Here is a 14,213-nt window from a genome sequence, read left to right on the forward strand (position 1 = left end):
AATCTCCCAAACATCCTCTTTTCAGAAACAGAGAAAAAGGCTCGTTTCAAACGGAACTGCAGGGTTTTTTTTTTTTTAAAGTTTATCCAGCGAAGCTCTGGAAGGTTTCAGGAGCCTCAGAGGAGAGCGTGTCTAACGTCATCTCTGCAGAGAAGTGTCACACATCTTAAGTTTTCACATTATTTCTGCAGCCAGAGGTGAATCTGGGAAATCAGCAGAATGGATACAAACAGAAAGTGGTGTGTCAAGTCATTCTAAAAATTCTTATTTACAAAGTTTGTGATGAATGACATGTTTCTTCATGCACAACAGATTTGGGTCAGTCAAGCTGCTTTATTTTTCATAAAGTTAGTTTTGTTGTGTGTTTGTCACACATGATATGTTCAGGGACCATAGGAATTGTGAAAATCAACATTATAGCCTGTTTTTAAATTTTCTGGCTATGATATATGGTGTAATTCTTTCGAAAACATGCCGTTCCAACTGCAGATGGGTTGTAGAAATTTCAGAAATTCAAAAAGGCTTTAAAAAAAAAAAAAAAAAAAGAAAAATATCTGCATCTTGCCCAACACTGAGCAACCTTCACTGTGAACTATTCCCACTGAGCCTGTAGTTGTGCAGTCTGACCAACAGAGGTGTGTGTCACTCACAGGAGTGCAGCTTGAACAGCAGCTTGACTGTGTAGTCATACAGGTGGCTGCTGTCCAGGATGACTTGGATGAGGGGAGCCAGGCGACACTGGCCCGCTGCCGTCACCGACACCGACCGAGACATGTCTAGAGAGCTGAACACTGGAGAGGAGGAGGAGAGAGAAAACATACTCAATCAATAGATGTATTTACAAGATCAATACACACCCACACAGAGCCGTGAGAACCCATTAGGTATCATAACCAATGCAGCACACAGACACACATCAGTGATTATTAATGCAAACACAGCGAGACAGTCGAGGCTCATAAATCATGAATTTTTCATGAATCAATCAAGTATTTCTGCTGTAATTTCGGGACAATCTCGTGGCCCATGATAGGTACCTATACGAAGTCCTTTTGGCTGCAAGTAAGACATCTATTGCACGGAAATGGCAACAGGTAAACCTGCCAACAAAGGATGATTAGATTGCAATAATTAACGAGATAAACTGTATGGAGAGCCTAACCTTCTTATTAAGGCTGCAATCTGACCAATATACAGATACATCTCAAAATATTAGAATATCATGGAAAAGTTCAATACTTTTTGTCAATTATTTCAGAAAGTGAAACTTGTATATTATATAGATTCATTACACATAGAGTGAAATATTTCAAGCCTGTATTTCTTGTAATTTTGATGATTGTGGCTTACATATAATGAAAACGCAAAACTCAGTGTCTCAGAAAGTTAGAATATTACATGAGATCAATGGAAAAACCCCCACAAAAAAACACAAATGTCAGGCTCCTGAAAAGTTTGGGCTACACAAAGTATGTAATGTAATGTAACCTGTTGTAGTTGGAAATCACTCATGCTATTTGTTGTTTTTTTCTGTGTGTTGTGTTTCTTCACTTCTTCTTTCTACACTATATTATGGCCTATGTTACTAAAATCTTTGTACTATTACCCTTCTGTTTTGTTTTAACCTGAAATTCACAAATAAAAAGAAAGTTACCAAAAAACAAGTATTTCTGCTGTGCTCTCGGCCACTAAAACTAACAGCAGCTCACTGTTGCTTATTGGGGGAAAAAAGGGAGGAAAAAGGTTTGAAAGTGGAGCTGCAACGTGAACACTAACGGGACTGTCTACCTCCATCATTACGCCGCTCTTTCATTTCCCTGCCACCCTGCTCACACCACCCCAAAGCCTGGATGGAGAGCCTCTGTGCTCTGCAGAGGTGTGGTTTCCTGCACAGCGAGGACACACACGCAAACACACAAACATACACAAACGCATGCACACACACGGGCACCTCAGGCCTGGCCTCTTTACCCCTGGATGACGTGATGCTTTTAAAATACACCAGACCAGAGCAGGAGGCTGACGAAGGCGTTCAGATTTTTGTGTCTGGTCACAGACTCTGATGTGTTTTGTGTAGATAAAGTGAACGAGCAGACCACAGTCATGGTGACCACACTGTGTGAGTCTCTCTCTTCTATGCTTAATTTATGTCATTTTTGTTTTTTTACGTTAACTTAGATGGTATGCATTGTATAAATTTAACTATTATGACTTTTTCTATGGTTTCTATGGTGTTATGCTTTTTTAAAGTAAGGTTTTGAAAATCTTTTTATTTACTATTATTCTAGTTAATACTGTTATTTTTTCATTTACTGTTATTTTTGTTTTGTTTTAATTTTATTTTTTTATTTATTTAATTTGATGCAAACTTTGAAATTCATTCATTTTACATTTTTAATATAGTATTTATTGATTTTTTTCCCATCTCTTTATTTTTATTTATTTATCACTTATTTATTGAGTCATTCAAGTATTGTTATAATTATTATATTTATAATTATATTTATTTATTTATTTATTTGAGATGGTTTTAACAGATATCTCATTTTTTTCAGCAAGGGGAGGACAAGTTAAAATCATCCTCAGCATGCAGGATGAAGGGCATCATACATAGAAATAAGAATGTATTTTCTGGTGTTCATTTTATTATTATTTATTTAGCTTTTATTTATTTAATTTTATTTAAACATATTTTCAAATTCATTAATTTAACTCACCTTTTTTTCTAATATTTTTATTGGAAAAATAATACAATACAATGCTTCCAAACACAGAAATACAATTTACCTTTTCCTTTTTTTTAATATATATGCAAATAACACGGTCACATATACACACGTAAAAACAAAAATAATCAAACAAAACAAAAACACTCTGATAAGAATGTTAAAGAAAATAGTAAAATTAAATTACAGAGTTTAACTCACATTTTTAATATCATTTTTTTATTCTACTTTTATTGATATTTGTTCGTTTTTTAATTTCTATTTCTCCATCTCTTTATTTTTTATTTATTCATCACTTATTTAATAATTTATACATTTAGTCATTCAAGTATCATTATAATAATAATACATATTATTATTTATTTATTTATTTATTTGAGATGGTTTTAGCAGATATCCATTTCTCCAGCGAGGGGAGGACGAGATAAAAACATCCTCATCATGCAGAATGAATCAATCAATCAATCAATCAAACATAGAAACAAGAATGTGATTTCCTGTTGTTCATTTACAAATGGCAGCATCCCAGCATTTCTCCTGAGCTCCTGGTCACATCCCAGCCGCCTATTTTTAGCCGCGTCCATACTTTAAGACATTAACCCGGCATGACTCATCCAGACAGCAGCAGTCCGCTGTCTCACCACTAATAGCCGTCAGAGCGTCTATTTCTGTGCACCATTATGTCCCATACACCTATCAGTCAGATGGCAACTTCCTGTCAAAAGTGTGTCATCTATCTGTGTCTGTGAGTGTGTTACATCATGCTGTGGCTCAGAAAAGCAAAACTTACCACCCAGGAAGAGGTTGAGCTCACACTCCAGGTAGTCGAACATCTCTACGGTCAACTGGAAGCTGAGAAAGAGCCGAGACAGAAAGAGAAATGAGGATTTTTACATGATTATAGCAAAAACACACGTTTCATAGTGTTGCAGTGGAAAATGCAGATCAAGGGGTGTAAAAACCTTTCCCATTGACGTCAAATAAAAGGATCCTGCTGTTAAAAGTACCAAGTTACCAGATCGCTTGGTCTCGTCAGGAAAATTTGTGACCTGATTAATCAGAACTGTCTACTTAATACGTTGTATTATAGCTTGATTTATCCGCACGTTATATACTGCAACACTGTTTGGGCCAGTACATATGCCTCCAGCCTCCAAAGTATTTATCTCATTCAGAAAAGATTTGTTAGAACTGCCACATTTTCAAAGCGACTAGATCCTTCTGCTCCCCTTCTCCAGAAACTCAAGATAATGACAATTTTCAGATTGATATATACCAAATATGCAGTTTTTTCTTTAAGTATATGTATAGTCCAAATTCCATTCCTAAAGCTTTCAGTGAATATTTCCATGTCAACTCACAATTACAGGTCACTCAAAAAATTAGAATATCATCAAAAAGTTCAATATTTTTTGTCAATCATTTCAGAAAGTGAAACTCATTACTACACTACATTATATAGATTCATTATGCGTATAGTGAAATATTTCAAGCCTGTTTTTCTTGTAATTTTGATGATTCTGGCTTAGAGATAATGAAAACCCAGAACAGGCAAAAGGAGCCCAACCAAGTATTGAGTGTATAGAAAATAACATACTTTTCAGAAGCCTGACATTTGTGTTTTAAATATCCTTTTTTTCCATTGATCTTATGTAATATTCTAATTTTCTGACATAAATTTTGTGTTTTCATTATCTTCAAGCCATAATCATCAAAATTACAAGAAACACAGGCTTGAAATATTTCACTCTATGTGTAATGAATCTATATAATATACAAGTTTCACTTTCTGGAAAAATTGACAAAAAATATTGAACTTTTTCACAATATTCTATTTTTTTAGATGTACCTGTACATAAGTACAATACTAGACAACTGACCAGATTTCACCACAAGCCAAAAAGCTCAGGAACCGCCAGCATAGTTGTTACTGAAGCCGGTAACTATAGCATTTCAACAAGTGAAGTGAAAAAGAAACTACTGATGAAAACAATGAAATGAAAAAATTTACTCTCGATTTTTTAATTCCATCTTCTTTTCACAATTTAAACTGTTTTTCTATGACCATGTGCTGAATAACACATCTAAAACTACCACAATGAATAACTAAGATAATGTCTCTGGTTTATTATGTTTAATGAATCCATCCAATTAAATTTCATGTCACACTTGTGGTCGGCACAGTTTGAGATGCAACACTGAAACTCATTAATATCTGGTTCCTGGGGCCCAAAAACAAGAGCAGCAGCACGCCACACTCACAAATTGTTAACGTCGTTCTCTCCCGCCTCGTCGAGCTGTCGGTTTGACATCTGCAGGTTCCCGGGGAAACGCGGGTTCTGAAAGAAAAGAGGACAGGAGGAGGTTTAGCCTGAGACGAACATGTGACCATTTGCAGGCAGATTCTGGAAAGTTAATGGCCAGAAAACCAAAATAATTCAGTGAAAAGTTGCAATAAAGCTGTGGAGTCAATGACTCTCTGTGGCTTCGTCACTATGACCGACCCCTTTCACATACAAGTCATCATGTAAACCGCTTGGCCTCATACAGGAAGTGAAATACAAACAAATTTCCTCTTATTCATGTCCTTATTTTGTTAGTACACACAGTGGCCCTCATTTATCAAACGAGCGTAGAAATGAGCGCAGATCTGATCGTATATTTTGTCTTACAACAGGGTTCACGTGTGATTTATCAAACGATCATATCTCTCCAATCAAAACGCCTTAATATCTACCCGATTCAAATGGCACGCCTCCAGAGTTTACGACACAGAAGGGCGCAATACAGCCAAAGACAGGATTTTCCCCCCCTAAAGTCAGCTTTATTAGCAAAGTGCATCGTTACAAATAACAACCGGAGGAAATAGATATATTACAGAAATACGCCGAGACGGAGGTTTATGAAATAAATGTACTTATAGTTATAAACTCAAACAAGTTCGGTGAATATTTTAAATTTGCAACACAGACTTATAAGTTTTCACAGCTTTTTGGTTGAAGGAGGTAAACAATGTTTTAAAGTAAGTTTTAATTCCAAAAGAAGAGGAATCTCTCAGAGGCAGAAAGTGAAACGCTGTCGTCCAACAGCTGCAACAAACAAACTGGTTTAGTTTGGCAGCATAAAAAGTGAAAAGGAAGGAAATCAGTGGTGCTGTCAGCAGACTATCAGTGGATCATTCAACTCCTGGTGCGGTTGGAATATTTCATTCATACATCATGTATATAAAGCCTAATAGCTTATACAATATCCAAATATTGTTGTTATTATTATTATTATTACTTCTTTACATTTAGTAATAATTCTGTCCCAGACAGAGGAGCGTGAGGCAGCGTTTATTGGGAATGTTTCTATCCGGTCAGAACCGCTGGTGAAGGAGACGCTGACGCTCCGATGTCCAGCAGGATAATGGTAAATAGAAGAAGACAACAACATTTTATAGCCTCGGCTAGTAATCTGTTTAAAGAATAAACTATGTGAATAGTTAAACTGTCTTGAAATAAAAAATATAAACTCATACCTGTACAGGTGGCCGGTCCTATCTATCAGTGGTTTTAATACACTGTGATGCACATTTTTAGCGTGTGAGCTGTCTGTTTCTTATGTTGTTGCTTCTGTTTTATGTCTCTCTCCAGTTTTTATTATCTTTCTATACATATGTTTTACCAGGAGATGAAAGCTTGTGTTTATATCTTAATGATAAACAAAAAAAATATCTATAAAGTGTTTAAAAAAGATCATTAAAAATAATGCTGAAATAAGGCAAGACACCATATTTTTATGGAAACATGCATGTGCACGGTTGATCGTGATTATCTAACAGATATTGTTTTTAGTTTCAGCAGCTCTTTGCTTTGTTAAACGTTAATATGAGACTATGTTTACAGGAACTGATTGTTCATTAATTGACCTTTATGTCGTGTGTGTGCAGAGACATTCCTTCTCTGTCAGCTCAGGGTTTTATTTTAGACACTGAGGCTCACAGATTTCACCCTCCTCCCAATCGTACAACCCTTGGTCAGTTTTCCTTAAAATACAGAGGAACAATACTCTGGAATGATCAATTTAATAGTTCAATACAGTTTTCCTCTATTAACTCATAGAGCAGTTTAGTGGCTCTGATTGCTCAGCTCACTAAGTAGTACACACACAAACATTTCAACACTTTTGTTTTATTTTACTTTTTAATATTATTATATTTTTTGCTGTATTTTTATGTTTTTTTTTAATTACTTGTTTTTAATCTAATTTGTGAATTTTAATATAGGTAGAGGCCTGTATAATCCCTTTTGGGTTTCTTGCCGCTACCTTGCACATTCCTTTTGTTGTTATGTTTTTATCCTTTTCTTTTTTGTCTTATTATTGTGCAAAATATTTTTACTCTTACCTCTTCAGGCTAGTGGTGGAAGAAGTAAAAGTAGTGATACCACAATGAGGAAATACTGAATTCAAAATTTTAATTTAGCACTTTGACCTGCACACTGATGTATAAGCGACACATTTAGGTTACAGAGAGGTGAAAAGTTGATTCGTGGTTTCAGTACTCATGTCATATCTTGGCAAAGTGCCCTCTGCCCCCTCGGGTGAGAATCGGCCTTCAGTGGAGCAACAACTAACCACATCTTCCTGTGATAGCATCAACACCCTGCTCTGCTCGGCTTCTGTCTCATAAAAAGGCTACATTATATTCTTGAGAGGCCATTAGTGTAAAAGCCAGAATTTTTCTTATAAGGCTGCCCCCCCCCCATCCCCATCCCCGCCCCCACAGAGACACATTGGCACTAAAAAGAGAGCCTGAGACAAAGATAATGAGTGACGAGGGAGATTGGTGCTGGATTTTATAGGCCAGGCCGACTCACTTTGATGTGGAACTCCATTTTGGTGATGAGCAGTTTGAGGTAGATGCTGCACAGCTTCCCATAGCCTTCACTCAGGTGACCCTGGAGGGGAGAGAGAGGAGGGAGGGGGCATTGAGAGAAAGAGGAGAGACATGATCAAAGGTGTAAAATAATCTGTATCTCCTCCTGGAGGACTTGTGCGGGTTTGCTGGTGAAAGAAAACTGAGGAAGCAAATAATTTGAGGAAATTCATTGTGGCACTTTGACTGAAGGCAGCATACAAAAAAAACATGAAAAGAGGGAGCAAAGAGGGGCCGTTTTTAAGCTGCAGGGCCGCCAAAATATTCTCCCTCCTCCAGTTCAGTTCAGTTCAGTTCAGTTCGTTGTGTGTGAAAATGTCTCACAGTGTGGACAAAGGTGAATTTGGCCAATTCGCTTCTCACTTCCTTTTTCCTTGATCCTGGGAGCGCGGGTGGTGATGACACAACAGGAAAAGAGAGGCCACAACCCAAGACACAGGGATCAAGCTTCCTGCATCCTCCTGCCTAGTGACTTCAGCAGAAACTGAGGAATAATAACACACCAGAGCAGAGCGGAGCGGGCTCTCCACCCGGATGTTGCTTAACTCAGGAGTGACTGTTCAGATTGTGTTGCTTAATGGAGGGCATTGTGTTCAGGTTTACACTCACTCTGAGTTTCATCAGAGGTGTCTGCATACAGTATCAGTGGTGCAATGTAACTAAGTACATTTTTAAATATTTTTCTGCTCATGCATCCTCTATTATTTATTTGGAGGCAGGTTAGAAGTTAATCCGAAAAATAAATAAAAAATAAAGTAAGGTAAGATTATTATTATTAATAATAATAATAATAATAATAATAAGTTAAAAAAAATAGATAAAAAAGGTGAAAATAATAAAAAAAATAAAGAATTAAAAAAGCATAATATATATACATATATATATATATATATAATATATATTTAAATGTGATATGGAATTAGACCATATCTAATATATCTATATAGTTCCTTTTTTTCCCTTTATATATAAATGCGACGTTTGTCATATTTAGTTATTTTGTAATGTTTGTCATTCTTTTCTCATATAAATATATTTATTTCAGAAAAAGATTGGCCTATTTTATTTTAATAGGCTATTTTTATTTAAGATATTTTTTTATTTAAATGTGCACTTTATGGAGCTTTGATTTTACAAAAAGATCCTCCTGTTATACAATATTTATGTTCACTTACATAAACGGTTTCAATAAAACTACTCGTGACATGTCATATTTGGCTTTGACTTTGACTGAACATTTGCTCTCACTTTGAGATAAAAAAAATCGGGATATATATCGTGTATCGATATTCAGCCTTAATATATCAGGATATAACTTTTGGTCCATATCAGCCAGCCCTAGTACTTTTACTTTTGATACTTTAAGTTCATTTTGATGCTGATACTTTTGTACTTTTACTTCAGTAAGGTTTTATTGCAGGACGTTTACTTGTAGTGGAGTAATTTTACAGTGTGCTATTAGTACTTTAACTTAAGTAAATGATCTGATTACTTCTTCCACCACTCATTAGTGATCAGTATGACTTTTTTTTGAGGGGGTCATTTTTGGACATCCAATAATTTGGTGTATTTCTGTCATTTCTGGCCATATTATGCTCTGATATGTATCAATAGACTATAATTGACCAAATTTTAGCATTTTTAGGCATTTTAAAATTGGACATTTTCATGACAAAAATCAACATACTATATAATATAGACTTTTTTTTTGAGGGGGTCAATTTTGGACATCCCATAATATTGTGTTTTTCTGTTATTTCTGGCCATATTATGCACTAATACGAATCACTAGACCAATTTTAAGCATTTTTAAGCATTTTCAATTTTTGACATCACATAATATGGTGTTTTTATGCTATTTTCGGATAAACTATACTACCACATGTATCAACAGACTATAATTGACCCATTTTAGGCATTTTTATTTTTTTTTACCTTTTTTGACAAAAATCGACATGCTATAATAGTAAGATGTTTTTTGAGGGGGGCACTTTTGGACATCCCACAATATGGTGTTTTTACAGTATTTTTGGCCAAACTATACTACCACATACATCAACATACTATGATTGACCCGTTTGACTACTGTGAAGAGACTTATTTAGATCAATGCGAATGTTATTATGAGACTTTCTAAATCAGAAATAATGTTAAACTTTCAGCTCTGGAAGTTCAAAAACAGGTGAGAGCTGGGATTCCCCGAAGAGAAGCGTGCCGACGGGCTTATGTAACGCTGCTGTCTGTTAGCCACAACATGTAGCTGGCAGACATTGTGTTGTTAGCAGCGACTGTAACACTTGGCATGTTTCTACGTGGCTTCGTCAGTCACAGGTCACAGTGTCTGTCACTCCGGCAGCAGCAGGCTGACTACAAACAAATCCTGTAATCTGATGATCTTAACAGGACAGTTGGTGGCTCCACTCTAACAAGGCCAATAAGCAAAATACAGGCTTCCTCAATTACAGTCTTATTTTGTGTGATGTTCTGCTGCTAGTGGTCTCTCAATAAAAACGATAACAAAAGAGTTCGAATACAGTTTCTCCTGGTTAGGAGTCATTATTTTAGTGTTCATTGTTTAATGTTTTATTTGAATTATCCACAGAGGTCTCCTCCTCTCCAAAACATATGTGTTATAATATGTTATATATATATATATATATATATATATATATATATATGTTATATATTTAAATATATTTATTCATTGATGTTCATACTACTACATGCAACAACCTACTTAACATGCTATTTTCTTCAGTGTGCAATATCTGTAAAAAAAAAAAAATGCAAAGTACTATCAGGAAAACAAAGAAATAGAAAATATATAATAATAATAAGAATAAGAATAAGGAGAATAAGAAGAATAAGAATAAGAAGATTACTTTATTAATCCCACAATGGGGAAATTCAATAAATGCCAAAAAGGTATGCATATGATGTATATAATGTGTATATAATGTATGTATATGCAGGGTAAATAAAGGATAAATAAATTCATATCTTATCTTATCTAAAACAAATGGACCAGGTCATAATAGCAGGTAAAAAGACTGAATAAAGCAGTTTAAAACATTAAAAATCTACTTTTCTCTGATGCTGTTCGGAGGACACAGAGCGTCCCAGAACTTCTCTTCACATTTACTCAACTTGTTTTCCAATAACTTATGAGCCAGACGTCCCATAACTAAAATCCTTCATGTAGTTAAAAAATATAGTTAGAGACAACCAAGATCTAAGACATTTAAATCATATAAATGTGACTCGAAACTAGATAAGATGGAAATGTTTTACAGCTTCTTGCAGATAAACAAATTACATCTCAATAAATGACAATATGATGTCCATTTCCAGTCCATTTCCAGTCCATTTCCAGTAGTTCAAGTCAAATAGCCCCAACAGAGTATTGAGTCATATAGATGGACATACTTTTCAGAGGCCAACATTTCCATATTAAACATACTTAAATTACTAAAACTAATTAGTCTTTTGTAATATTACTTTTTTTTTGAGACACTGAATTTTAGGTCTTCATTAAATGTAAGCCATAATCATTATAATTAGAAGAAATTAAAAAGATTAAGACATGAAATGTTTCGTTCTGTGTGTAATGGATCTATATAATGTGTTATTTCCACTTTTTGAATTGAATTACTGACATAAATTAACTTTTCTATGATATTCTAATTTATTGAAATGCACCTGTAAATGATCCAGGAACCGTAATCTTGATTAACTGATTGAGACATAGGATTACAGATTTTCCTAGTGTTGAAACTTGTTGGAAACATTTGGGACACGGCCCAATCGTGACGTCATTAAAGGTGTTTTCCAGCTGCTGGAAGAACCCGGATCGGACACAATTAGTAAAGCTTCCTGCCGACATTTTAGCCAAATTACAGGAGCTGGCTCAGTGATAGACGACGATAAACTGCAGGAAAGTCAGTTGTAACCTTAGTTTCATTATTAACAAGGATGGAAAATCTTTTTGACAGCAAATTTCATCCCTGTTCAATCTTTTAATATTTAAAACACAGAGTCACCGGTAGAGAATATCGACTACGGCATCAGGTGATTTTTCTTGTGACTGCGTGCTGTGCTGAGCCCACATTAACATAATAATCAGTTTCCTTACCCACATCCTGCTCATATCAGTTAGATCAGCCTTGTTCCTCATGGAGTCCTTTATCACCTGCAGCAGAGACGGAGAGAGTTAATAAAACACGACTCATCAGGTGTAATTAACTAAATGTAGACGAGGTGTGACATAAACCGAAGAATGAATCATCAGCAAAGTTCTCACTAGTTAAAACAGGAGAGATAAGATATCTCTGTTTACATCCCACCACATTAGGCCTTCAGTATTCATTCTATATTATGTCATATACCATTTATACTATACTGTGGATATCCTTGCATATATTTAAATATATTTATTCATTGATGTTCATACATTTACTTACCACAGCGTACTAGGGCCAAGTATGAAAAAAAAAAAATACAGACCCGGGGAAGGGGGGTAATATTTGAAGAAAAAAGTCGCAAATTTATGAGATTAAAAGTGGCAAATCTGAGAGGAAAAAGTTGCAGATTCATGAGATTAACAGTGAAACAGTGAAGAGAAAAAAGTCACAAATGTCTGAGATTAAAGTGGCACATTGGTGAGAAAAAGGTTGTAGATTTATGTGATTAAAAGTGGCAAATCTACGAGAAAAAATTGCAGATTTATGTGGACAAAAAGTTGCAGATTTGTGAGATTAAAAGTGGCAAATCTATGACAAAAAAGTTGCAGATTTATGAGATTAAAAGTGGCAAATCTGTGAGAAAAAAGTAGCAGATATGAGGAAAAAGTCGGGAAAAATAGCCTAGTGTTTTGTTTTTCAAGGTACTAAGTTACATCACCACATTTCATTTTTTGTCATAAATCAACTGCTCTCTTGCAAAATTGCCAATTTTAAATTTGCCACTTTTAAATCTTGGAAATCTGCAAAAGAAATTCTCACAGATTTGCCACTTTAATCTTGTAAATTTGCGTCTTTTTCTCGAAATATTACCCCCTTCCCCCGGTCCGTATTTTATTTTATTTTTTGTGCTAAAATATATTTTCTCCAATGTGCAATATCTGTAAAATGCACTGACACTTTGAATATCTGTAAAAAGTAGTTCCAGGAAAACAAACACAAAAAATACATATTAATAATAATAAATGCCAAGTAGCAGAAATGTATGTATATAATGTGTATAGAATGTATATATCATTTTTTACATTCTTATTCTGTTCTTATATCTACACTGTAATAAATTATTCTGTAGTCATTTCATTTTACTTAATATATTTGATAAAATGTATTAAATATAAATGTGCCCTTGATTTTGAGGCAGTTGTTTAAGTAACTTTAATATAAAAATGTTTGAGATAGAATCTATTTATTTTGATCACATTAAATATAATCTTTGTGTGTATGTAATTCTAAATCAAGAGAATTTTGAATGAATCCAACACAATAGAATTAGTCCGTTTTAATTGACACTAAACACTTCCTGTTAAGTTATTAACTCAACTTGTAACATAGTTAGATTTAATAAATAATATTGCGTGCAATCTGTTGCCTCATTTTTATTGAGTAGCTATTGTTTATCTTTTTTTACAGTGTATGTGTATGTATCTTGAGCTGCAGTGACAACTAAATTTCCCCACTGCAGGATAAATAAAGTCATATTTTCTCTTATCGTATGTGTTTGAGGATGAGAGGAGACGGTTCCTGTACGTACGTTTGGATGTCCGTCTCGCAGCAGCTTGTGGAAGACGTGGCAGAACTTCCAGCAGAGCACAGCGTTGCTGGACAGAGGGAGCCGGTTGACGGCAGCCCAGAAAGTGTGGGCGCCTTTCTCATGATGGGTCCCCAAGATGCAGGGTAACGGGCCGGTCAAGGATCACTGGGTTACTATAGTGCATTACATTTTCAGTTTGGCTCATTTCATCATCTTGTCTCTTTATTTCTCTGCCTCCTTCACAGGAATGACACTCTGACACCCTATGAATCACGTTTATTTAATTTTTTTTTTAACATTTAACTTGTACCAGCTTGTAACATCATTTCCAATCAAATTTGAGCACTTCAAGCTTAACAGCTGTGGCAATTTACATATTTACATACAGTCATGGAAAAAATGATTGGAAAACCATTGTTTCCTTCAGTTTATTATTCATTTTAATGCCTGGTACAACTAAAGGTACATTTGTTTGGACAAATATAATGATAACAACGAAAATAGCTGATAAGAGTTTAATTTACGAGCTGATATCTAGACATTTTCCATGTCTTTTGTTATTATGAAAACTATGGAAAATATGGGACATATTGTATCGCAATAGTCACCATATCATAAAATGCTTAAAACCACAATAATATCATATCATGACTCAAGTATCGGGATAAAATAGTACTGTGGGGCATCTGGTGTCTCTACAGTCCATACAGTATATGCTGTATACTGGTTATTTCACTTTTTCAATTACATGCAAATATGCTTTTAAACCTCCCATATTGTGTTTTGTGTCAGCATTCTAC

At 34.9% G+C, this 14,213-nt stretch overlaps 1 protein-coding gene across 2 annotated transcripts in view; it reads right to left on the reverse strand.

The window, feature by feature from the left end:
- hip1 (huntingtin interacting protein 1) overlaps positions 1-14,213 on the reverse strand; it is a 78,571-nt gene that overhangs the window by 29,587 nt on the left and 34,771 nt on the right. For both annotated transcript variants that reach the window (XM_059330465.1, XM_059330466.1), the window contains exons 3-8: positions 13,414-13,556; positions 11,777-11,833; positions 7,586-7,666; positions 4,989-5,065; positions 3,517-3,578; positions 651-791 (exon numbers count right to left, since the gene is read on the reverse strand). In XM_059330465.1, coding sequence (XP_059186448.1) covers positions 651-791; positions 3,517-3,578; positions 4,989-5,065; positions 7,586-7,666; positions 11,777-11,833; positions 13,414-13,556 — 561 coding nt within the window. The remainder of the gene's footprint in view (positions 1-650; positions 792-3,516; positions 3,579-4,988; positions 5,066-7,585; positions 7,667-11,776; positions 11,834-13,413; positions 13,557-14,213) is intronic.

This window comes from Centropristis striata, chromosome 4, assembly GCF_030273125.1.
Source record: "Centropristis striata isolate RG_2023a ecotype Rhode Island chromosome 4, C.striata_1.0, whole genome shotgun sequence".
Classification (NCBI taxonomy): Eukaryota; Metazoa; Chordata; class Actinopteri; order Perciformes; family Serranidae; genus Centropristis; species Centropristis striata.